The sequence below is a fragment of the Gasterosteus aculeatus genome, chromosome 3 (genome assembly GCF_964276395.1).
Source record: "Gasterosteus aculeatus chromosome 3, fGasAcu3.hap1.1, whole genome shotgun sequence".
NCBI lineage: Eukaryota > Metazoa > Chordata > Actinopteri > Perciformes > Gasterosteidae > Gasterosteus > Gasterosteus aculeatus.
In genome coordinates, this window is record NC_135690.1 from 8,393,564 (window position 1) to 8,418,333 (window position 24,770).

General features: G+C 45.3%; 1 protein-coding gene across 2 annotated transcripts; it reads left to right on the forward strand.

Moving 5' to 3' along the window:
- Positions 1-1,635: 1,635 nt before the first annotated feature.
- lingo3b (leucine rich repeat and Ig domain containing 3b) lies at positions 1,636-23,020 on the forward strand. 2 transcript variants are annotated; one of them, XM_078099015.1, is made up of 5 exons: positions 1,892-2,368; positions 17,407-17,537; positions 19,767-20,376; positions 20,690-21,433; positions 21,579-23,020. In XM_078099015.1, exons 3-5 carry the CDS (start codon positions 19,822-19,824, stop codon positions 22,146-22,148), a joined length of 1,869 nt encoding a protein of 622 aa, XP_077955141.1. In that variant the 5' UTR covers positions 1,892-2,368; positions 17,407-17,537; positions 19,767-19,821; the 3' UTR covers positions 22,149-23,020. The 2 variants fall into 2 exon arrangements, with proteins under 2 accessions (XP_040026951.1, XP_077955141.1); XM_040171017.2 differs by lacking the exon at positions 17,407-17,537 and having other exon boundaries at positions 1,636-2,368.
- Positions 23,021-24,770: the final 1,750 nt, after the last annotated feature.

The window sequence follows — 24,770 nt, forward strand, 5'->3', positions numbered from 1 at the left end:
CGAGATGACTCAACTCTAGAGAAACTTGCTGCAATAGATCGGGCAAACTACTTCTGCATCCGAGAACTTTTTAGTGCTTCTGTTTTTGGCTGTTTATGGCAGCGATTTGTGTCTAATGCATAATTTATTACAGTCAAGTCATTCAGCTAAGATTTTGTTTTTCTGAAAGCTAAAAATTGTTAAACCTACTGCTGTCTTGAAGGCATATCCAGAATCTTCTCAACATTTCTTTATGAAAAGTCCATCCTCCATGTATGAAAATACATGGATTAACTAGTCACTGGTAAATGATTGGTACGCAACTTGGAAAACAGGTTTTGGAAAAAAAAGGTTTATTGAGGAGCCGATGTATCATGAATGTTTGAATGAATGTAATAATATGATCATGATAATACACAAAAAAACGTATGTTGAATGATATTTGATTAAAACTGATGTATCTAAAATAATTTCATCTTAATGTTAAAGTTTCTTGGAAGCAAGGGCGTAGGTCTGCACAGGATCCAGGGAAGAGTCACGACCAAAGTTTGGGAAAAGACCCGATTGTCCCCAACAATATTAGGATAATTTGAATTGCCTGTTATAAAAATAAATGTGCACAATTTATTTGCTAACTCATTCTTATTATTATCTTTAATATGTTCGTCGCCCAGAAGAGTAAAATATAGATTTCCAAGTTTTCCAACGCGTCCTCGAGCCCGTGGGACCAGATGCTGTCATCTGATTGGCTGAAGCGTCAGAAACACTGAATCGTCCCTGTAGAATGAGAGCTGCTAGCCTGACGCGGTGAGCTACTGAAAACGCCTTAAAAAACAAATAATAAAGCCTCATATGAGTATTTTGTTTGTTCTCAGCACTGACATTGTTGACCCCTTTGTGCTTTGTAGAAAAAGAAGAGATATCCGTCCGCTTTTTCACTACCCAGTAAGTAACGTTAGCTAAGGTCGCTGTTAGCTAACGTTAGCAGTAGGCTAACTACCCACACAGTGCAAACTTGACAGCCTTACGATGCCGCCCATTCTACAGTGGAAGTTGGGAAGTTAGTGTTCGTACCTTACGGATCCGCCAAATTCTTCTGTCCGAGCGTCGGGTATCCACCCTCTTGTGTGGAGCTACTTGTATTAAATCTCTTAGCGTCTGCAGCCTTTGGACCGGTGCGTCAGCAGCAGCCGCCTTGTTGAAGCTAACAGCTAACACACCCACAAATGGGAGCATGCTAGTTTAGCAGACTAGCAAATCAAAAGTGATATTAACTGGCGGAATTAACGTGGTAAAGTTTGCATCATGGGTGTTTAGACATTTTTACCCATAAGTGTGATCAATTACACTGGCTATTTTAGAATACATGTTATATTTAGGTAGTAAAAAGATGCTATGAATTGGCATATGTTTAAGTTTATGCGTTATACAATGACTGAGTACATACCTACATATTAAACCTTCATTTCAGAATGATTAAATACATTGCATGTACTTCTCATTTATTATTATTTTTATCTTGAAATGCATTCAGGAAACTGTGTAGTGGTGTAGTGGTGTCCCTACCAATGCCGAGACCAGACCTACGCCCTTGCTTGGAAGTAACTTTTGCAAAGCACACCATTTTAAAAGATCATTTATTTCCATCTTTTCCAGGCTACAAATCGAATCATCTCCCCCTCTTCTACATTCCTTCTCTCAGCCTGTTGGCTTTCCTTCCTGCCCGGATGATTAGAGAGACTCCCTGAGCCGCGCGCCCGGCAGCCCGCTGAATTGTGAATCCAAACAGCCGGAGCGGCAGCAGATAGACAGCGACTGAGAAAAGGTTGGGAGGGGGTTACTGAGAGACCAGGGTGAGCGAGGGGGGAGCGAGAGAGAGATGAAAGGCATGCTAAGTGAGAGCGAGGCGCTCACACTGAAGGAGGCAGAGGCAACAGCTTCAGCAACAGCACGCTCCCTCCCCATCCTCCCTCTCCTCTCTCATAACCCCACGTCCACGACCGCGAGAGATGGAGGGCGCCTCCGACCCGCCGAGGAGCCCCGTTTGAAAGCAGAAGGGAATCTCACACGAGCACCCCCCTCCTGTGAGTGCCTGGATAACATTTTGGGACAACAACCATCAAGGAGCGAAAGGAGGTGGGTGCACATACGAAGCCTCCCGGCTGGAGGGAGGGGGAGAGGAAAGAGTGGGGGGGGCGGAGGCAGCTTTGGTACAGCTGCTGATGCCACGGTCTGCGAGCGAGACAGACGCGGACACGGGAGAGGAGGAGCTGGCACGTGTGGAGCGGTGTTGGCAACTTGTGGGCAAAGAGGACGGGCCGAATAGATTCACATATACCCGAGCAGCTGGACGGATGAAGAGGCACCAGGGACCACGCTTCATTCTCTGGTACGTTCACTTCTAAGTGCACACACTCCTGCGCATGTACATCGTATACTCAGTGGTGGCTGAGATGTTACCGAGAGAACGCAGAAAAACACTTGAAACGCAACAGTGCATGCCGGCAAATCTTAAGGATTGACGACTACCCGCCCTGACAAGTCTCCCTGCTTCCCCTTAGATACTTACAACCAAGGGAGGAGGAGAGATTGTGTGTGCGCCTGGTTCTGCTTTTATTACTATTTATATCCCGCAATAACGATTAATGTATAGCACTGGAGGCATTTCATAATGGGTTACGTAGGTTGTGATGCATGTAATTAAATCTCTACTGGTGGAGCGTTGCCGTGTTTGCTTTCTGCCGGACGAATAAAACAGTCCCTTTGATTTAACACTTTTCTTTTTTTTTTTTATCGCTGCAACATTGCTCATTACATCAGGTTTTTTTGTCGCGAGTCATTTGCATTCAGAAATTGTGCTCACCAAAAAAAAGGGATGTAACTCACACGGCTGCTGTTTGTGCGCTCTGATCAGAGACATGTTTACCCGCGCTGCAGGATGCCATGTGTAGTAACATGACATGTGTTACTTCATGTTGTGGCAGAGGGCGAATGGCTTATTACAGAAGCTTTGCATTGGGTATTACACCCCCCCCCCCCTTCCCCCAATCCCCTCTCGGTCTATCCCTCCTTTTTCCACCATCTTCCTCTTTTCTCCGTTTCCAATTACAGGCTGTCACCTCTCCCCCTGATCCTGTCTGCCGTTTCATTCTCTCTCTAAGCAATTACCTTTACCTGACTCGGCCCCTGCGGACAGCACGGCTGCTTAGCTTCACGTCGGCCTTTTCCTCAGTCAGAGTGCAGGACGGGTGTTGATTTCATGGCCGTTTTTCTTACGGCCGCCCCCAACTTTATCAAAGAGCGAGTTCAGTGAAGCCTAAAGCAGGCGGCCCCTTTCTTCTTATCGCTACACGCATAGATCAAGAAAAGATATGTTAATGGGAAATAGCTGTTGGTTTTATTTAGCGCGGCAAAGAACTACGCCTCTAATCGTAGAATCAGCTCGTTATTTCCTGCTCCTCATTAACTTGTTTGGGTTTCTAACTTTATCGCTGTTCACAGTCTCGTCTTTCTTAAAAGGAAAACAAAAACCCAGACAGAGCCGGCGGCAGATCGCTCCCAGCGTTCGGGCTGTTGGTGCCTCCGATCACCACTTTTCTTCCCTGCTGAAGTTTAAATTAAAGCAGACTGGGGCGATGATGAGGCGGGGGCGTCGAAGGCAAAGAAAGTTGAGACTGTGAAGGAAAAATGAGAGCACTTTGGTGAAAATGTTTGTCGCCAAAGTTTGACAGGGGCCGATTGCTGATGTCTTTTCAGATCTTTTGTTCATAAGAGCATCCAGCCATTTCTTTGTTATTAATCATCATTAATTGTCTCAAGCATATGTTATAAGTCCTCACTCACTATACCTACAAGGTTAATGAGGAAGATAGAAGATTAAGCTTCAAAACTTCTGCAAAACTGTCATCAACCCTCTTTAGCTTTACAGAACACAACTTAACTGTTTTGGTTGAGTTTCACAGATCGTATCAAACTTGTTTTCAGCCGCCACGCTCGTGATTCCTGAGGCTCAACGTCAATGACTAGTGGAGTATTTAGCAGCTCATGAGCCAAATCCCCTTCTCAGGAGTAAGTGACAACTTCAATTGAATGGAACGGGTGCTTTATATCTTCAGGGTGTGTGGATAAGTAACTTTGGCCAGCATGCCAGCACAACTACTAGCATGTAAATGCTGTATTTACAGCTTGGTCCAAGCCAGACTTTAACATAATTAACAATTGTCATAAATATGAATGCTAGGATCATACAGCAGTGTAGCATTGAGAATAGAGAGCTTTGAATTGTTGTATTGATTGTACATATATTAAGCACCAAATATTTGAATGGGCCAGTCACAGACAATGGACCTCTTAATGTCACAGACAATGGATCGAAATGTAGCTATTATGTTAAAATATAAGTCCATCTCTACACTTGGACTGATGTTTATGACGGACAGATGTTACAGGTCGTCGATGTTTTTCTAATGGGATGAAGTTAAATGTTAATTATTGTCGCGTTAAACTTCTAGGCAGTGCACAGTGTACAATAAATTATTAAAACTAAGGAAACAAAATACCAGATCAAGTATACCAAAAAGGGAAAAATCACATAAATATATATTTAAATTAGAAGACGGTAATTGACGATGGAACTTCTCCTCCCTTCTGAGGCCTGAAGCCCTCCGCAGAGTGCTGGTGCATCATGGACCTTCTGAAGCACAGACGATTAAGCCTTCAGGGAGAAGGATGTGAGCGCTGATGAGCGGAGAAGAGGAGCGGTGCTGTGAGTTGATGGGGAAGGTGGCCGTGGTCATGTGGGCGTGTCAGAGGAGCTTTGATCTCGGTGGTGCACAGGTGTGTGTGTGTGTGTGTGTCTGTGTGTGAGCATGATGGTTGACCTTGGGAAATGCACTAGCAGCGTAAGAGACGTCCTGAGTGGAAGATTGCTTCCTAGGTGGAGATTGAGGTGCACGCATGACCAAGGACACACACACACACACACACACGTGCAATAAAAGATCAGTCTTTGTTAAGCTGTGGAATTACAGTACAGAGCCTCCTGGTTGTAGAAACTACTCAGCCAGGTAAAGATGCATTTAAAAATGAGAAAGGAGAAACATTTCACTGATTCTTTTCTGTCAATTAAATTCAAGTATGTATACTGTACATTTGTCCACTTTATTTAAATTGTTTAGATTTAGACTGTACGTAATGGCTTCAACTCCTTGGTATGACAGCTTCTTACTTCAGCACCTCTCTGAGCCTTAATGAGGTTTCTTGTTCTTCGACTGCAAGCAGACAAACGAGACATAACTGCCGTTAATGCTGCGCTCTGCCAAAAGCCATTATACAACTGCTTCTGCATGAATATTCTACGGCTTGGTGAAAATCCACTTTGGTTCTCACAACGGAGACAGAGGCATCATTTTTTATTTATTTTTTTACCATTAAGTTAAGCCTTTAACAAACACTGCCATGTTGTTGCTAGCGAGAAAGACTATTCCAGGATTCTCAGTTCAACCAGTAGATGTTCTGGTTCACTGGTTTAAAAACAACTTGATCACTACTATTTACAATCTTAACATGTAGATGTGAAGATTTTTTTCTGACTCTCTCTCTTCATGATTTTGGCTTCATCTGTCTGTTACCACTTTTCAGGGGGTATTCAAAGACATTTTCAAGATCGATTCAATAGATTCGTGTACCTTGAAAAATGTTACATCCTTTCGCATTTTATTAATATCTGTTTCCATGCGTTAGGGCAGTAGGCTGGATGACAAATGACAATAGAAATGGTGAGCGTGTTTCAGTAATGATCTCTGTCATCTCTTGTTTTATTGAGAGGATTCGGCTGAAATCCTCCCGTGTGAATCACGTCGCTGGTTTTGTTTGCGAGTTGTGCTGAGATGAGAAGCAAAGAAATACAAGAAGGAAATGACATTTCAGCCGTTATAGATCATATCTGTCTTTATATCTATCATATCTATTTATTGTGAATTTCCCTGTTGCAGTACTGATAAATGATTATCACATCACATATCAAGTTGTCCGTGTGGGAGCGTTTGGGATATCTACTAAATGACAAGGGAGTCGTGAGATAGATATACAATTTACATTTACTTTGAATATTCAGCTATTCATCTTTTCCATGGCCACTACTTAAAGCAGCTGAGATAATAAGCTCGAGCAAAACAAATGTGGAAGTTGATGATGGTTGTATATACTTTGGTTCACTGTTAGAATTATTAAGACTTAATAATGGTGAGTTCTACATGTCACACCGTCACATGCTCACGCTTTGCTTGAGTCAAGGGTTCCTTTTTGTCAGACCTCATTAAATGTTGTTTTGCAGCTCCGCTCGCCTGTGCTTCCCGTCACTTTGCAGATGTAAACGCACGTCAATGGGATTACCTGACACGCAATACGTGTGAGCGAGAGGACACCTGTGCATCTGTGATTAATGGAATGTTGTGCAGATTAAATAATATCTCCTTCCTCTTTAATAATGTAGCTCTGTTAATGACCACACACTCTCTTTCTCTATTTTTCTGTGTGTGTTTGTGGGGGATAAAAATCTCTTTTAGTTGTTTTGATGCTGCTCTAATTTGAGTTGTGATACCAGCTTCCTGCTGTATGCCGATTTTAAAATACACACAAAGTTGCGGTTAGTTATTTTAATGTGTGTGTGCTCTGTTGTGCGTGTGTGTTACCATCTAACGCCATCTGTAGAACAGACCTTTGGGACGGACCTTATTCATTAACTTTGGCCGCATGACTAAAGGCGGGAGCGCTGTTAAAGTGAGTGTGTGTGAGCGCTCTTTACCCTCATCTCCTGTCCTCTCTCTCGTCTTTCTCAGCTGTGATTCTGAGTGGATGAACAGCCCGCTGATCCGTAAGGACTCTGCTAGATTAATGCTGTATTGCCATTGATTCCTCCGCCGATCCCGCCGGTTGTCCAGGCGCGATACAAACCATGTTTTCACGCGGTGTGGGAAGCGGCTAATGGCTGTGGTGAAGTGTTGTGAAGTATCATTTCTCGTTGAAACCGGCTGCTCTCCATGAGAACATGGAAGAAAGGGTCAGGAAAGTGATGCTGAAACACTGAAGATATTTTACAGGTGTGTTGTTTTATTTAGGGCATACTGTGCATTATCCCCTGACTATAAGATTTGTTGTGTGAGTGTTTTTGTTAGAATGATCCGTTCACAGAGACGTTTCTATTGCAGCCCAGAAAAGTCAAACCAAACACCGGCTCTACGTTTCACGTCAGCCACAGTTATTCCCTCACAATGGGAGAAGTACTATTCGGTTGCAATCTGCCACCTCGCCACTAGATGCTGTCTAATCCTTTACTGTGCAACTTTAAAATGGATAATTCAGCTTAAAAACTACTACTGTGGAAACGCTCCACCCAAAGGATTTCTTTATCTTCATTTTTCAAAATAAGGTTAAATGTAAAATACACATACCTACGTTTAGATATATGTATGAATACATATAACATATTTGCGGAAAATTCTGATTTAATTATGGTGCGGTACTGACATTGATTGTAATCTCTTCACACACCGTCGGTAAACCAAAAGCTCCATTTCACTTTGACAGACGCTCAAAGGCAATTATCAGTCTGAGATGATCTGTAAATACATCCACCCTGCTATGGGAATAATTAGTTTATGGACACATTTTCAGAAAATGTCCTTCAACACTGACCTCCCATTCAACACAGACACACACTTTCACAGACACACACACAGACATACATTCCGCTCCAAGGGAGCACAGATTCAAACATTGTTTCTGCCTCAGTGCTACACAATCAGGCTTGCAGAAGCCCAAGGACTGTTCCCCCATTGGTGTGTGCGTGTGCACGCGTGTGTGTGCGCGCGCGCGCTACATAAACATACAGAGGCCCTCTGTGTGTCAACCTTGCCACAGGACCGGAGGCATGTGGAAGTCACTTGGGGATGGCAGCACATATGTGTCACTTTGTCCTTTATGTGTGTCACGTATGATAAAGAGGCCAGCAGTTGAGCAGCCGAGTGTATCCACAGTATCTGTGGAGCTAAAGGTTAGTCGCCTCTCTAATAAGAGATCCCTCTTTTCTTGGCCTCTCCCCTTGTTTGTACAGCGAAACCCATTTGAATCATCTGCTACATTGCGCGTCGATCAAACCAATAAAACTGCCTGAAGAATTGTTGCCCCGTCCCAAAGTCCTCTGATAGCACTTGAAAATGAAAAAGAGAAGCTGCATCTTTGGATAACTTCCTATTTTTCTTGTAAATGTAAAATAAAAAGGGAAAGACGTGCTGCGCTTGCAGGCTTGAGGAAGAGGAAAAGGAAGAGGAGGTGTTGCTGAGTCAGTGTGGTTGACGTGTTTGTTGAGGAAAGAAGCCTCTACCTTCTGTTATCATCACAAACTAACTGAAATTACCCCTCTTTTTTAATGGCTCTTTTTTGGGGTGGGGGCTTGAATATAAACAACTTATTAGTGCGGTTTGAAAAGTCGCTCCAAGATACAATTATGCCAAAAGAGAAGATTTCCTCCCGTAGAAGCAAAATATGTAGTAATTCTATGTGAGTGTAACACGTAACATGTACTCCCACACGGTCAAATCGATCCCAACACACACTGGGAACATTAATTAAGGGTACAAACGGCCCATAATGCAACACTCTCAGTAGGAGACAGTGTCACGTCCAAAAAGAATACGAGATGTTGTAAATACATGAAGTTCCAGTCCTAGAATCTAACATGAAATAGTGTCTCATGTCTATGCCAATACAGTATTTATGAACTCGTGACTCACTCCTCTGCTTTTGGTTTCGCTTGCAGCCCGTCAGCGTCACTCTCTGACTTAATGTGTCATTACCATCTGTGTGTGTGTGTGTGTGTGTGTGTGTGTGTGTGTGTGTGTGTGTGTGTGTGTGTGTATATTTACGGAGAAGCTACTGAAACACATGAACCGCGCTGATCCTCCTCCATCGTTGATTCCTCAGTCCCCCGTTTCTCAGTGTCGGTCTCGTCCTTGTTTTACACCTTCCGTCACTCTCAACCTGACCTGAGCCGGCGTCGCCCCGTTACTAACACCCCCCCCCTTCCCCCTTTAAACACCGTGTCATGAATTCATTATGTGACTCTTTGTCTTCGTCTCTGCATGTCATTGGTCCAGAAAGGGAATCATTCACCCACTGTAGTTGAATTTTGGATCAGGAAAGAAAAAAAAAAATCTAGAACCGATATTCTGGTGTTTTTCAAATGGCGAGCTGTCAGTGCCTTTCGTACAGAGTCAGCGCTTCTTCTCCCTCTCTTCTTTCTCTCTATCATTCCTCCCGCTAGTTCAGTCACCGTCACAAGAAGACACAAGAATCTTCTGCTCTGTGACTATTCCTCTGTTCCTTTTTACGTGTAAGTGGTACGTGTGTGTTTATGTTTTGTTTCTTTGCTGTCCTTACGATGTTTGTTGGTGGGTTTGGGCTGAATAGCTCTGATGGCGTAGCGTGCAACAGTTTACTTCACCAGCTTTCCACTCGAAGACGGCCATTGATCTCCCGGCGGAGACTTTCCGTGACTCCCATTTGATGTCTTCCGTTCTAGATGTGGAGTAACACCAATTGAAGGCCCCGAAAGGAGTTCCGCTCGCTCTCAGTTTGCATTCCATACAGAGAGGAAATGGCAGGGGAGAGGCTGCAGTACTTCAGATCAGATGCCCTGAAGCTGAACTGGGCCACGGGGCATCTGAGGACCCGGGCGAAGGGGGTGACAGCTCGGTCAACCCGACGTCTATACATAGTCCTCGCATGGACAAAAAGACAGACTCACAATCTCTGTGCACGCACAAGATCAGTCCGGGCCCGGATTCACACACATGGATGCAGAAGAACACTTGGATGATTATTCTCGGCCCCCTGGGGCGTCATTGAAACTTTTCAGCCGTGACCTCGCTAAGAGGGAGAGAGGGAGCGAGATGAGCATTAGAGAGCGAAAATGAAAGAGTCCTTGAATTTTAACCGGAGGCTCCCTGGGGAGATCTCCCATCACCGCTGTTTGTCTTCAATGCCAGAGTCCCACAGCTTGCTTTCAGAGCTCAAGGACCCTGACTGCTCTGACGCTCCGTCGCCGAAGCTCCTCTACAGCTTTTTGGGAGAAAAGTAATGTGATGAATCAACGGCGAAGGGGTTCTCTTATCCGGTTTTAACGCTGGATAATGACATTCCTCCGGCAGAAGCCAATTATTCTAAAGCAGGAGGATAAATGTGTGTTATCACTAATGTGATCACATTTACAACTACGTCATCCCGGTAGTAGCGTGTGTTTCTTCCAGTATGGGGTTTCATTCTTGTAGTTTTACTTTTGCTGAGAACTGAGAAAAGTGCAACTATGTCATGTCAGGTCATGAATAAAGCAACAGGTAAGCCAAATCAACACGCGAAGCTGCAACAGCACAGTGCTATATGTTTAAACAATATGTATAAGTACCCTCATTCGGAGCCTCGGGGACGTCAACGCCTCCATTTCACTTGGCTGTGTGTTTCTGACATTGGAAACCGTAGCTGGCAAAGCAATATCATAAGTGTTTTGGGGTTTTTGGTCGTAAGCCTTCGGTCTTCCAGTTCATTCTTGACCTTGGGAGGTGTTTTAAGGTCAAGAATGAACTTACGCCATAATGATGTTTTTTAAAGCAATACATTTAGTGAGAAATACGATTTCACAGATGCTCGTAGTGACTCCAGAGAGGCAATAAATAAAATAACTGAACTTTCCCCAAATCTGGAAATCAGTTCAAGCTCTTTCTCTCTCTCTCTCTCTCTCTCTCTCTCTCTCTCTCTCTCTCTCTCTTTCTCTCAACTCGTCCCTTCAATCTCCTGCTCTCATCTATTTCCCTTCCTGTGTGTTCATCATTTTACCCTTTCCTTCCATATTTGTTCAACCACTTTCATGACCTTTACAAAAACGTCCTCCCCTGTGATTCCACTTCTGCTTCTCCTCCTCACAACGGCCTCTTTCTCTTCACCATCTTGCTCTGCGGTGCTTACGAAGCCTTCACAGCCCTGCGTGTGTCTACATACATGTGTACATGTGGGGGTTTCTGTATCCTCCTCAAGGATCTCTGGTGGGAAAAGGATCCAGCAAATGTGATTGGCACCCAATGTCCTGTTTAGGCGTCACCTTCTTACGAACAGATGAACACGTAGGAGACGCTGGTGCTGTAGAACCACAAGCTGAGCGGTTTGATCGGTGTTGGGGGATCGACGCCTCTGTTTCCTCAGGACAAAGGATTTAGCTCCCTCTCTCTTCTATTCTGCATCTCCATCGTTGTCACTCTCCATTTCTCTTCCCACGTCATCCGTCCCCCCTTTTCTGCCTTCACCTCCTATTTCTCTGTGATTCACACCCCCACCCCGTCTTTCCGTCCCTTCATCCCCACATCTGAATCGGTAGCAACCGCCCCATTGGTTGAGCAGACGGGAGTCAGTGTCACAGGCAGCCAATCAAATGTGGGGCTAACAAGGTCACTATTATCCATGAAGCAGCGCAATCACTCTGCCGTCTGCGCGGATGCGACGCTTTCCCCCGTCTCCGTACCTGTGCAGCACATTTCTAGTGTACATGAAAATCCTTTTTGGTTGTATAGTTTATTTACAGCAACAGCTTGAGAGTGAAAGGTCATTTTAAATGCTGCGGGATCATTTGATGTCAAGTTATGCCCTTTGCACATTTCCTTTGAGCATTTTTAAGCAAAATAGCGTCTGTGCCATTTGACACACTGTACATTGGCAGCCGGTTTATGCATTCAGGTCAAAGCCATGTACATATTCACTGAAAATCCCCCCACATGTGAATCCGGCACCGTGCTGCTCTTCAAAGGGCTGCGGATGGAAAGCTGTCACCCATCCCCCCCCTCTTTCTCCAACTCAATCCTTTTCTCGCTGTTTACTTGGCGCACAGACTGTTATATATTTGTACCAGCCAGCCAGCCGGGCTGCATTCAGCTTTCCCCGTTTCATTCTTGAGACAGAAATTGCCGTTTCACTCATTTTGTGCTATAAACATGAAATATGTGGAATACAACAGTTCTCGCAATGTGTTATTGAGAAACATCAGGATTCCTGGGCCTCTCTTCTGGCATCTGACTGAGCGTAACCTAATTTGCATCATTGGATTCTCTCAACTGCGGAAGAGCTTTGACCTTCTCCGTCATTAGTGACAGAGTGAGGCAGTGAAAGTGTCCTTCTTACTGCCCCCCTGCTCCTTCCCTCCACTTTATATACTCATTTGTTCCCTGTCCTTCATGTCCGTCCTCTCCCCCACAGACACCCCAAACCTATCAGTCGCTCACATTCGGTCCCGTCTTTTCCTTTGTCAGTCTCCTCCCTTCAATTTATTGTGATCACTATTTCTATTTGCGGTGGAATGACGAGGAGGCGTCCTCTGACTTGGTTTAAAATTCTCTGTCTAGCTTTCGCGTATCTAACGAGACAGAGAATTTTATTCATTCATTTTCCCTCTTGACTCCGAAGGCATGACAATAACACACTGCCACACACACACACACACACACACACACACTCTGAGCTGCACAGGGTGGAAAAGGGTCCGTTGCGACCAACCATCAAGATCCACCCACCAGTTTCTCACCTGGAAACTCATTAGCCTTTAGAAAGGAAATGACACCAGAAATGAACTCTCGTCGAATCCCATCTGGAGCGCGGCAACCAGAACTGATGATGATGATGATGATGATGATGATCTCCTCTTTACGCGCAGGAGAGCTTTCGTCTTCTTTGACGACTATATAATACCTTGATTATCAACATGAGCCACACGATAGCGATGAGCGCTGCTGCTACTGCCGGTGAACATCCTGCCAGTATTTCACAAACGTGAGGAAATCGCTCAGGCGCTGACCAAACTTTTTGGAAGCATGTCTCAGATAATTAATGAGTCATTACAATCCATGCGAATAATAAGGCCACAGATCCCCAAAGGCCAAGACTAATACAGGGCTGTTCAGTCACTTGTCAGACTGCATGTCACTCACAGCGATTGGTGTCTGCGTGTGTGAAAGCTTCCTTTCCTCTGACCAGTCAAGTTTTATTAAATCTCCCTTCTATTAACTTTTTCCCTCTTGAACGCTTAGTGCAATAATCTCTGCAGTCGGTTAATTACACCCAAGAATAAACAATCGCCAGAAAGAATGTTTTTTCTAAATACCCTTTTAAAAAGCTGCGTGAACACAAGATTATACACATGCATGCAAACAAATTGTGCAGCTTTGTGTAGCTTCAGCAGGTGTCCACGTATCAATTGAATCGCTTGTAAGTCCTTTATCTGTAGCAGCTGGCAGGTGTCCAAGCGTCTGATCAAAGCGAGCTCCACATCTCTCCTGGAGAGACGTCACCAGGACATAAAACACAGATCGGCACGCACAACATTTCAACACATCACAGCGATCCGCTCGACAACACAGGGATTATTATTTTTTGGTCACTTTTGTTAGTATGTAAACCGGCTCCCTCTTCAGACGCAGCATTTCACAAAGTCCGGAGACAACGCCGAAATGATAACGGCGCTGCGAACGGTGGAGGGGGAGAAAGTGACGAAACAAGGTAGAAATGAGAGTTTGTTCGTGCACTGAAAACTACAGCCGATCAGAGACCAAATGGCTGCAGGGAAAGTTACTCATCTAATAAGCCGCCCTTGTTGTTTGTGTACTACTCTATATGTATTTGCATATGTGTGTGTGTGTGTGTGTGCGTGTCCTTGTGCTCAGGTCAGAGTCAGGAAAAGCAGGTCAAGAATAGCATCCGCTAATTAAATGTTTCAGGCCTTTTGGTAAAACAAAAGGATCCATGTTGTGATACCGTAGCTTACATTTAAGCTACGATTGGAATCCTCTTTGGAATCTATTTTCAAAACATTACAAGTTGAGATGGCTAGATTAACTATTACACAGAGAACAGTGCAGTTTTAGTCCTACTGTCTACTGGAAAGGGACATGAAAATACACTTACTCAAGACTAACGTATTTCTGTGGACTTCTATGCAAACATTTATGATGCTCAAAGGATGATTCTTGAGGATATTCTGACTTTCTCTCTGACACCAGCATTGGGGTGCACCTTAGTGACTTTTTTTAATTCTCGTGTTTTCAATAGCTGTGAGGTTAAAAAGCTTCTTGTAGATCCGAATGTTGAGATGTTTGGCACGTTTGAAGTGGTCGTCCTTCAGCATCTTTCCTTCATGAAACCTGTTGTATGTCTAAGTGTATGAATGGAAAGTATTTCTTCATTAATCTAAATGCGTGTGTGTATCTTACACTGTGGAAGCGAGGCTGCCACAGAGAGGCCACAGTTGGGGCAACATCACTGTAAAGACGTCGGTTCTCCTTCTGAGAACTTATTCATTGGAAGCTGCCGTGTTTTGTTTTCCCTTTAATCCGACCATCGCTCTGTGTATACTGTGCACAACTGTCAAACACAGGACTCTCTTCGGCTGTCAGATTACACCCAGAGAGAAAAAATAGACAACAAAGACGGAGGGTGAGACGGAGAGGGGGGGGGGGGAGGAGGGGTTCCAGTTACATCTATTTTGGATGCACGAGGGATTTCACGTAAAGGTTGAAATACCGATGCCGTGAAATCGGAGACACAGAAAACTATCCAGCGATTAGTTTTTTGATTAGGAATACTTTCTCCCAATTCTTCTGTTTGTGGGTCTCACCAGATTGAAATTCATATGGAGAGAACATCTTACAACGTTTGTCATTTCAACCATCAATTGTGTTTTTATTACCGTCTAAATCGAAATTCACATATATTGATAGATAATAGCAACACTTTTAAAAAGTAAACAGTTTTTGGGAGGTTGTGTTTCTTGAAGTTATTTAAGGACTGATTCTTTTCCGCTTAATGAAAAAGTAGCACGTTGGTTTTTTTTGTCTTTTGGGGCTTTTTCTTGTATTTTATTTAGCTTTTGTTGTTTGTTGTCCCTCTGTGGTTGTCATGCGTAGAGCGCTGCGTGCTCTTCTCTGACGTTCGGCTTCAATGTGGTTACGGCTGACTTCGAAGCAGTTTGTAAACAGAGGCTGGAGTTTGGCTTCCTCCACTCGTGCCACCTTTAGCAAACCAACTCTTGGTGCCGTTGGCTTCTGAGGAAAAATACAGACGGAAAATTACCAGCTCGGAGTATTTTTTAGGACTACCGTCCAGACGGGAAGAAGTACACAAGGATGAGACGGAGTATGTCTCTACTTTAGTGGAACGTCATCATTGCAGGGGGATGTTTCCCCTAAGGATGATGACGTGTGTGTGTGTGTGTGTGTGTGTGTGTGTGTGTGTGTGTGTGTGTGTGTGTGTGTGTGTGTGTGCGTGTGTGTATTAGTTGCAAGTTCTCAGTGCCTGAGAGGATTGATTCAGTGAGGATACGTTCCCTTGTATCCTCGGCTCAGCAGCGCTTCCACTCGTTGAACACACATTCAGTGGCTGTGTGAATGTGTGTGTGTGTGTGTGTGTGTGTGTGTGTGTGTGTGTGTGTGTGTGTGTGTGTGTGTGTGTGTGTGTGTGTGTGAGTGTGTGTGAGTGACTTGCGTCCACATCTTTTAAACCTCACAGAATTACAATTGAAATGCTTTGAAGAACCACCATTATTTCTTTCTTTTGTTGCTAAAAATGAGGAATAATTCAAAAGATTTAATGAACTTACTTTGAGTAAAAATGTCAGAAACCATTGTGAGTTGACTGTGGGTAAAAAGTCACATACAATCACTGCCAACAGTAACGTCACAGGGTCCAAGGGTACATTTTTGCATCACCAGAACATCACATCAACAATGACACACATGTTCTGACAGAAATAGCCAGAATTAGCCGATCAGAATCAAATGTACCCCTTATGGGTCCTGACGTTTCAACATGCATTGCTTAAATACCAGATGTGTGTGTGCAATAAAACAATACTGCCGCAGTCAAGTATGAGTTTTTTAGTCTTTCGTACGCTAATCAGATGAAGGTCAAACGAGGCAGTATGTCAGTCTCAATCAGTTCACACGCGCTGCCTCAGTGAGTCAGGATTGTTAGAGGAAAAGGATGTAGCTGTGGCACAGAGCTTTGTCTTGAGTATCCCCTCTCTCTCTCTCTCTCTCTCTCTCTCTCTCTCTCTCTCTCTCTCTCTCTCTCTCTCTCTCTCTCTCTCTCTCTCTGTTTTACTTTGCAAACCGCAGCCCACTGAACTGGTGTCGTCAACATTAGGAGCTGTGATTTATGCTCAATTGGTCTGGCTGTAATGAAGTCCATGATGTAGACAAGAGTCAGCATGGTTTTCCCAGGTATTAATATTCTGTTGATTCTTTCTGTGTTCTGTGATCAGTTTCTATTCATTTTACCTTTGCGTTCCCACGCTGTGGGGGTCCGGCTCCCTGAGCTGCCTGCCCGGGGCCTCTTCTGTTTATTTCAACCTAATTATGTAGTAACGACAGTTTTCCTTTGTTCTTATCGAGGCTCCGAGTTTGATCGTTGATAGATTAATGTGACAAAACTGAGCATTGCCAGGCCTAAAATCATAATTCTCCTCTTTGAACAAATTTACTCGAGTTGTCTACCCTCCTATTTCGCCCCCTTCCTTCCCCCCATTCTGTGCATCTGTATTAGAGAGCTGCTAAGCTGTACTCCACACGTGGCCTTAAAATGAGAGTGACTAAGCACAGATTTAATATTGGACTTATAGCTACTTGGCAATGGAAAGTGGACTGTCAGTTTTCCTCTGAAAAGAAAAGAAAAATGTAAAAGCTCTGACTAATAACCTGCTGACTGCTCGACGGCACCCACATCACTGATTTTATTTATAGGTGATTTCATTCTGTGTGTGTGTGTGCGGTGGTGGTGGACAGGTCAGTGTGTGTGTGTGTGTTTGAAAGCAAAAGACAGACAAAGCTTAGGAATGAGGGATGTGACGGTTGAGGAGCTGCACGCTCTGCTGGCCGGGTATAAAGGCTTATAAAGGCTACCAGTCAACACGGATGACCTACTTACGGCCAGACACACTGCCACGCAAATACACACCAGACCTTGACCACAACCTCATTTTTCTCCACGGTATCTTGACGGGTTTTTTTTTCTTGGTAACATTGTGTCTGTGTAAACCAGATGAACCCACAGGTGCTTGAGACATCTGGCAAGCTGATGCCTGTGTGATTGGAGCAGGATGTTGTTCCCCAACATCTGTTCATCGGGTCGACTATCAAAAGGTTAACTTTTTTTTCTTTTTTTTTCCCACTATTCCCCATCTCTGTGCACGGGCAGCTGGCCTGCTGCAAGATCTGTCAAGATAGTTGTTGGACTGCCACTGCCGTCGCCTTAACATCTGGCAAAAGCTCATTTACAGTTTGTGAGGTCGATACGGGGCCTCCCGGTGTGATTGTTTGTGTCTTGGTTGTCCACATGCAGGAACAAGCTGACAGACTCACACACACCTCCTTTGAAGCAGCGTAGAGACGCTGGCCGCTGATGTCACCACCTGCTGCAACAGAACTAGAACAGCTACATTCTCGGCATTTGCCATGGGAGGGAGAGCCAAGGTGTGTATTTATTCGTCCGCACACCTGGTCTCCTCTGGGTCCGTAGGTTTAATGGAGCGTGTGTTTTAAAGAAACCTTCCTGTCCTTGACACCAAGCAGCGAGAACCTTGTCTGCCTCCACGTTGTCAGCTCACTGATTCGCGCCGCGAACTGCCAGTGATCCGTAGGACGACAGGCTGCATCCATCAACGGCCTGAGAGTCGGGAAGATGACGCTATTTTCCCTCCTGATATAATACCCAGGACTACGAAAACACACTATGACTCAAAAGTTTCCGCATATTCACCATTTTTTTGTATATACAAGAAGTGCTTGGACATATACTGCCACGTTCAGGCTTTAGGCAAAGTGTCCCCACTGTTGTTTGCAAGGCATCAGATTTGAATTTATGTGTCCAGATATTGGCAATTTATCCAAATGGGTTGTCACGGTAACCACGTAGGCGTCACTAGTGCAGCTATAGGGGTGACGCAGCCTCGCAACAAAGGAGCTTTTGGAAGCAATGGCAATGTCAGGGTGCAGCGCTACAACATCACGGCAGACAAACTTAGTGACAGGAAAGTGCTGGTAAGCATTGCGATGGGGATGCAGGAGGAAGTGCCAGTAGCCAGCATGGACACAGCAATTCCACACCGTATTATACAATCTGAGCAGCATATCGACAGCATCCCTAGAAATTGGATAAGAATCTTTTTTCAAACCACCTCCAAATATAGTTTGGATCTGATTTTCTAAAAATTTACATTTTGTGTTTTTTCCAGCGTCCTGAGTTCTCAAAAATGAATCTTGATAACTGAATAAGAAACTAACCCCATTCCGGCAGATTATCCCCTTTTTGGACCACGAGTCTTGGGAAGTCAGTGATGAGGAAAATATCGCCATGTCGTTATCTCGCTGGTGCACAGCTGCAGATGTTAATCTTGTTTGAATTTCTTCTTCATAAATAGCTTGTTATTTGGCAACACCTGTATTCTCGTGTTTGTTTTTCAGATCTTCCGGTTAGTCTCCCCGGGCTTTACTCCACAGAGACGCTGAGGTTTGCTGCTCTGTTGTTGTGGTCATGGAGAGTTGTTGCTGGTTGACAGTACGATGAGTTGCTGCTGAGAACTGGGTCAGCGTCTCTCCGCCTGCTTTTTATTTTCCTGATGTGTCAAGGAATTAAGGGGCTAGCCACCCCTTTGGCTTTGTAGATGAGAGACACAATCTGTATCATTCACAATCTTTGTGTTTTGTGTGAAAATACGTGCACACCTCTAAAATTGCCCATTGAGCACAAACCAGCCCATATATTATTCATCTCTGTCTTCCTTCACTGCCGGCATTTTAACATCATACTCCCTTGTGATGATGAAATATTATCTGCTTTTTCACTTTGTCTGTAAGACAAACAAGCAAATTGTCAAGGGTTTTACGTCCCTTGACGGTTTCCGGTGAGCATTTTGAGCAAGACGGCAAACGGTTTAACTCTTTCCTCTCTTTTTACTCAAGTGTAAAAGTATCTCCACGCACTGCTAACTAGAAGAACACTGTGTCGTGTTCCAGATCTAATGCCAGGTGCTCTTTGACTGTCTCTGAGTCGGAAACAGCGTGTGGGAGAGATGACAGGTTGCCTGAAGGAATGTTGAAGCATTAGTGATTCATCTCATAAGCGCACAAGGAGAACCAAAGCATTTTTTTTTTTTATTCATACCCAGAAAAAGTCCTACGCATACATGCACATACCTGACCAACCAGAGTCTGCGACTTCATCAGTACACGATGATTAAAACGCCTATTTCACTTCTCATTTCATAGCGTGCAGGGCTTACAGGCGCAATGTGAAGGAGGAGGAGCTCGTTCTGTGTTTATGTGAGCTGATGATAAATTAATTGTGTTTGTCAAAATGGAGCAGCCGGTCTCAGTAGTGTAAGAAGAGCTATGGAGGTGCAACCAGCAGGAATTAAGCCGAAGCTGGAAGCAGGAATCCGATGGCTCCCGGTTTCCATGGATATATACATTAGTCATGGAGTCGCGTGTGATGTTGTCAGTTACATTTTAATGCCGTGTCATGATGTATCTCGAGTTTCCACAGCGTTCAATGCAATATTACAGATACTGTACATCGATAGTTCACAGCCATGTTAATTTAGTTTTCATGATCCTGGCAGAGGATCATTTCACATCCTCTCTCTCTGGTATAATTCATTATTCTCCCGTTTCTCCGCTTTCTCTTTGCTTCTGTCCTTGCAGGTGTGTGGTGCACTGACCCTGCCTTCAACAGGCTAGGAGTTGGAGGACCAGGGGCATGACCAGCTCTCCTGGCCCTGGCGGGCGGGCCTTGGTGCCATGGCCGTGGGTGAGTCGGTGGCTCTTAGCTGCTTCTTTGGTTGCCGTCATAACCTTCACGCTGCCGGGAAATAGCGAGGCCTGTCCGCCGCGGTGCGACTGCTCGGCTCAGCTGAGGTCGGTGTCGTGCCAGCGGCGGCGGCTCACCAACATCCCAGAGGGCATCCCGACCGAGACGAGGCTTCTGGACCTCAGCAAGAACCGGCTGCGCTGGGTCCAAGCGGGTGACCTGGCACCGTACCCGCGCCTGGAGGAAGTCGACCTCAGTGAGAACCTCATCGCCACATTGGAGCCCAATGCCTTCGCCAGCCTCCTGAGTCTTAAAGTGCTGAAGTTAAGAGGAAACCAGCTGAAGTTAGTGCCCATGGGGGCTTTCGCTAAACTGGGAAATCTAACCAGCCTAGACCTGAGCGAGAACAAGATGGTGATTTTATTGGACTACACCTTCCAGGATCTGAGGGGTCTGAAACATTTGGAGGTGGGAGACAACGACCTGGTTTATATATCCCACAAGGTAGGTTCTACAGCTTATTGTCTATATAATCGCTGTGTCGTCTATTTGAACAAATCTCAGGAAATTAGATCCAGACAATCATTCTTTCATAATGATGACAAAAATCTTTGATCCTGAATAAACGTAATTCAACATTTGGAGAAAGGGACACGTCAGTTTTCCTGAAGGGGATTGAATGAGGATCAATTCAACTCTCGAGCCATATTTAAATGTTATTCCTTAAAAGGGATAACCGGAGCTTGTGTATACACGTGCACTTTTTAAAATATATCCTACTTTAGGTTTCAAACCCTTTTATCTTCTCAATCTCCAGGCATTCTCAGGTCTGCTGGGGCTGGAAGATCTGACAATAGAGCGCTGCAACCTGACATCCATCTCGGGCCAGACCCTGTCGTACCTGCGCAGCCTGGTCACCCTCCGCCTCCGTCACCTCAGCATCATTGCTCTGGACGACCAGAACTTCCGCAAGCTGTCTAACCTGCGGGCTCTGGACATTGATCACTGGCCCTACCTGGAGTACATCTCTCCTCTTAGTTTCCAGGGCCTGGACCTCCATCGGCTCTCCATCACCAACACCAACATCACCTCTGTCCCCTCCAGCTCCTTTAAAAACCTGGTGCACCTCACCCACCTGAACTTGTCATACAATCCCATCACCACCCTAGAGCCCTGGGCCTTCAAAGACCTGCTGAGGCTGAAGGATCTCATCATGGTAAGCACAGGGTTGATGACAGTGGAGCTCCATGCCCTCGGAGGCCTTCGACAGATCCGGGTCCTCAACTTCTCCTCCAACGACCTGCAGACTCTTGAAGAGGGCTCCTTCCACTCTGTCAACAGTCTGGAGACCCTCAGAGTGGATGGGAACCCCCTGATGTGTGACTGCCGTCTTTTGTGGATCCTGCAAAGACGCAAGACCCTCAACTTTGACGGCAGAGTGCCGGTGTGTGCCGGGCCGGTGGAGGTGCAAGGGTTCAGCCTCAGCGCCTTCACCGATTCTGCACTCTTCGATCACTTTACATGCCAGAAACCTAAGATACGCAACCGTAAACTACAGCAGGTAATGAAGATGAATCCATTTAGTTTTGATATTTAGCCAAGCTTTGATAGATGCTTATTGTTTTAATAATTGAGGTTACTCAACCTCCAGCACAAAAAAGCATTATTCTGTGATATTGCCCTCCTTTCCTTCCCCTGTTACGCAGGTGATCGCTCGTGAGGGTCAACCGGTGAGTTTTCTGTGTCGTGCTGAAGGAGAACCTGCCCCTGCTATTATCTGGATCTCCCCACAGCGCAGACGGATAACAGCCAAAAGTTTGGGGCGCATCACCGTTCTCTCCAGCGGTACCCTGGAGATCCGCTACGCGCAGCTCACCGACAGCGGAACATACATCTGCATCGCCAGCAATGCCGGAGGAAATGACACCTACTTTGCCACACTCACAGTGCGCGGCCAGCCGCTCGACGCCGCCTCGGCCTTCTTCCTGAACCGCTCGCTGTACAGCGGCGATTTCTTCAACGACACAAATCTGAACAACACGCGCGTTTTCCTCAAGTTCACCTTGGACCTGACCACCATCTTGGTCTCCACGGCAATGGGTTGCATCACATTCCTGGGAGTGGTCCTCTTCTGTTTCCTGCTGTTGTTCGTGTGGAGCCGGGGACGCGGCCAACGCAAGAACAACTTCACAGTGGAGTACTCCTTCCGGAAGTCTGAGCCCGTCACCGGCAGCTCCTCGGGAGGCACCAGGAAGTTCAACATGAAGATGATATGAAACCACGCAGCCAGGGGTCCCGTGGGGGAGGCATGAGCACGTCCCAAAAAACGTGTTTGACACACGCAAACGCACACAGCCACTGACTCGCATGAAGTGTTAAGCACGAATTTAAGTTCCCATCTTTTGGCTCTGTTTAAAATGAAGTGCTCACAACAAAACCGGAGCCATGATATGATTTGGTTTGATTCTCGATTGACTAAATGACTCTGATCTCTCTGCCATCCAGTGGTTTTATTAAGCTTATGGTGAAAAACAGTATTGATAAACATGACAGGAGCTCACTAGTCGTCTGTTCCTCAATAAGGATAACAGAGTTAAGAATTTATATGAGTTAAGTTTTGGACTTTGGAATGATTCCTATGCAGTGGGACAGCGGTAGCCATGTTTCTCTGTTGCATTAGAGAGATTGAAAATATTTCCTCTTTCATTTAAATACTTTACTGTATTCTGTACAGTCGGATTTAAAAAGAAATGTGGTTCAGGGAGACGTGGCTGCCATCCATTTAAATAATTTGTGGCCATGCTCTTCTGCCCTGTTAGGAATCATGGATATTACATTACAGATCATTTAGCTGACGCTTTTAACCAAAGCGGCTTACATTGCATTTTTAACCCGTGGCTTTTTACATTGCGGCCTGGGGAGCAATTAGGGGTTCGGTGTCCTGCTCAGGGACACTAGTATAAGTTGTGAGTTTGTGCCACCTAATAAAACAAATATTTTTGTAATGTATATCAACCACGGCTGAACAGTGAGGCAGATTCTTAATTACAACCATCTTAAGTCAAGCTTAAAGGCTGTAGAATAATATCTAATAATGAAATCGGCTGGATTTGGAAAATCCCCATAAATTAAAAAAAGAAAAACAAAAGATTTGGCCTTTTCTCCTTTGGGAGATTTTGCGACAACGTCGGCTGTGTGAGTTTGGGACGAGCGCACTGGCTGAGAGCTGCCGTGGCTGCCCGAGGCCCGGAGGGCTTGGTTAGGAAGTCAAGCCCGTCGATCACAGGCAGCCACCGTAACTATAGCAACCGGCACAATAGAGAGAAACGGGGACCGGGCTGGTGGCCGCGGGAGGGCCGCCGGGTAGGATGGAAAGGGGGGAAAACGAGCTCCCTACGTCGCAATCTCCATCGATGCCGTTTCACCGACCTGCCGGCCTCCACCCTCCGCCCCCACCCTCGGCCCCCACCCTCCGCTGTGCTGGTTAGACGCCTGACCTTCCCAGCGCTGCCAGGGGGGAGCAGCCCGGAGTGTCGGGTCACGCTCAGAGGCAGACAGAGGACACGCAGTACCACCGTCAGGCTCATCAGTAATCACACACTCATTCTAGCAACATATGTACAGCACCTTTTCTCAGGAGAAGTGAAACAAGTATCCTACCGAGTGTGTGTAGTATCACACACACACGCGCTCTGTTAAAATATTACATTCCAGCAATACTGTTTGTAGAGCCATGAAGCCAGAATCTTAGTTAGAGAACTGTAACTGTGTGAGTGAAGAAACAAAAGCCATAGTGTGTGTCGATGTTTTTTTTATAGCGAGCCGTGTGCGTGATTCAGTTACATGATAATAACTATTGCTACTGCCATTTTACAAGCTGGTGGGATGATCACAAGACCATCTGCTGTCGCTGGGCTTGCATAAAGTTGCACCCCATGACACACACACACACACACACACACACACCAACACACGCGCGTACATGCGGTTAAGCCTCATCGAGGTTTTTGGGATTTATAGGAACAACAGTCACAGTTACACATGAATGAACAAACAAACTGTTGAAGCGTGACACTGCTCTCCCTCTCTCTCTGCCTCTGAGACAGTCGGTGCGCGAATGTCTCTGCCCCCCTAGCCCAGTGCATCCCCCCCCTCCTCACCCCTACACCCCCACAACACCCCCACTGGGTCCTCCATCGGGAGGGGTCCCTGGCTGGAGATCGAGGATTTGAAATGTAAATGAACTTGTGTTAACCCTGCCCACGCCATGTGCGGTGTATAGTGGAGAGTAGTACTGTGGTTTTAAAACAAAAGTCTTCTTTGAAGTAGTCCTCTCGTTTCCCGTGTTGATCCTTTTAATTCCCCCAACGGTTTAGGCGGTTCACCGTCCTCCGCATGGGACCGTCCTGTTCTCAACACCTGTCGTTCCCACACTTTAGATTTAAGTGCTGGCACAAATTAAATTGGCGTTGTCACCAGATGGTTGACAGAAAGAAGAACTAAACAAAAGTTATCCAGTTAAGTCTCGAATGTCTTTAAATATGCTGCATAATTTTACCTTCTGGAAACGTTAGCCTACAGTTAACCACCCTAACGGCTCTTACATTGAGAGTAGTCGTTTGTCAATATTTAAACACCATGTCCGTTAGCTGCTGTTCTATTTCTAACATCATAAATCCTTAAAAATGGTGATATTTACATAAAAACATTGTGTGTGGCGCTTGGGTTTCTGTCTGTAGTTGTAATCACAGGGTGGAAGATGGATGGTGGCTTTGCAATTCTCTTTGCAATTGTCTGGAGAGGTTGTGTGGGATTAGGACGTGCCTTCTTTTTCTTGCCTAAATTGAATATATGTTTGCATTTAGAAACCAGATGGGACGTAAATGGGAAATGATGAA

Excerpts from the sequence above, each read along its gene's own strand:
- lingo3b (XM_040171017.2), top strand. The coding sequence starts at position 19,822 with ATGACCAGCTCTCCTGGCCCTGGCGGGCGGGCCTTGGTGCCATGGCCG. Across the intron at positions 20,377-20,689 it reads TGGTTTATATATCCCACAAG|GCATTCTCAGGTCTGCTGGG; the intron begins GTAGGTTCTACA and ends CTCAATCTCCAG. Across the intron at positions 21,434-21,578 it reads GCAACCGTAAACTACAGCAG|GTGATCGCTCGTGAGGGTCA; the intron begins GTAATGAAGATG and ends CCTGTTACGCAG.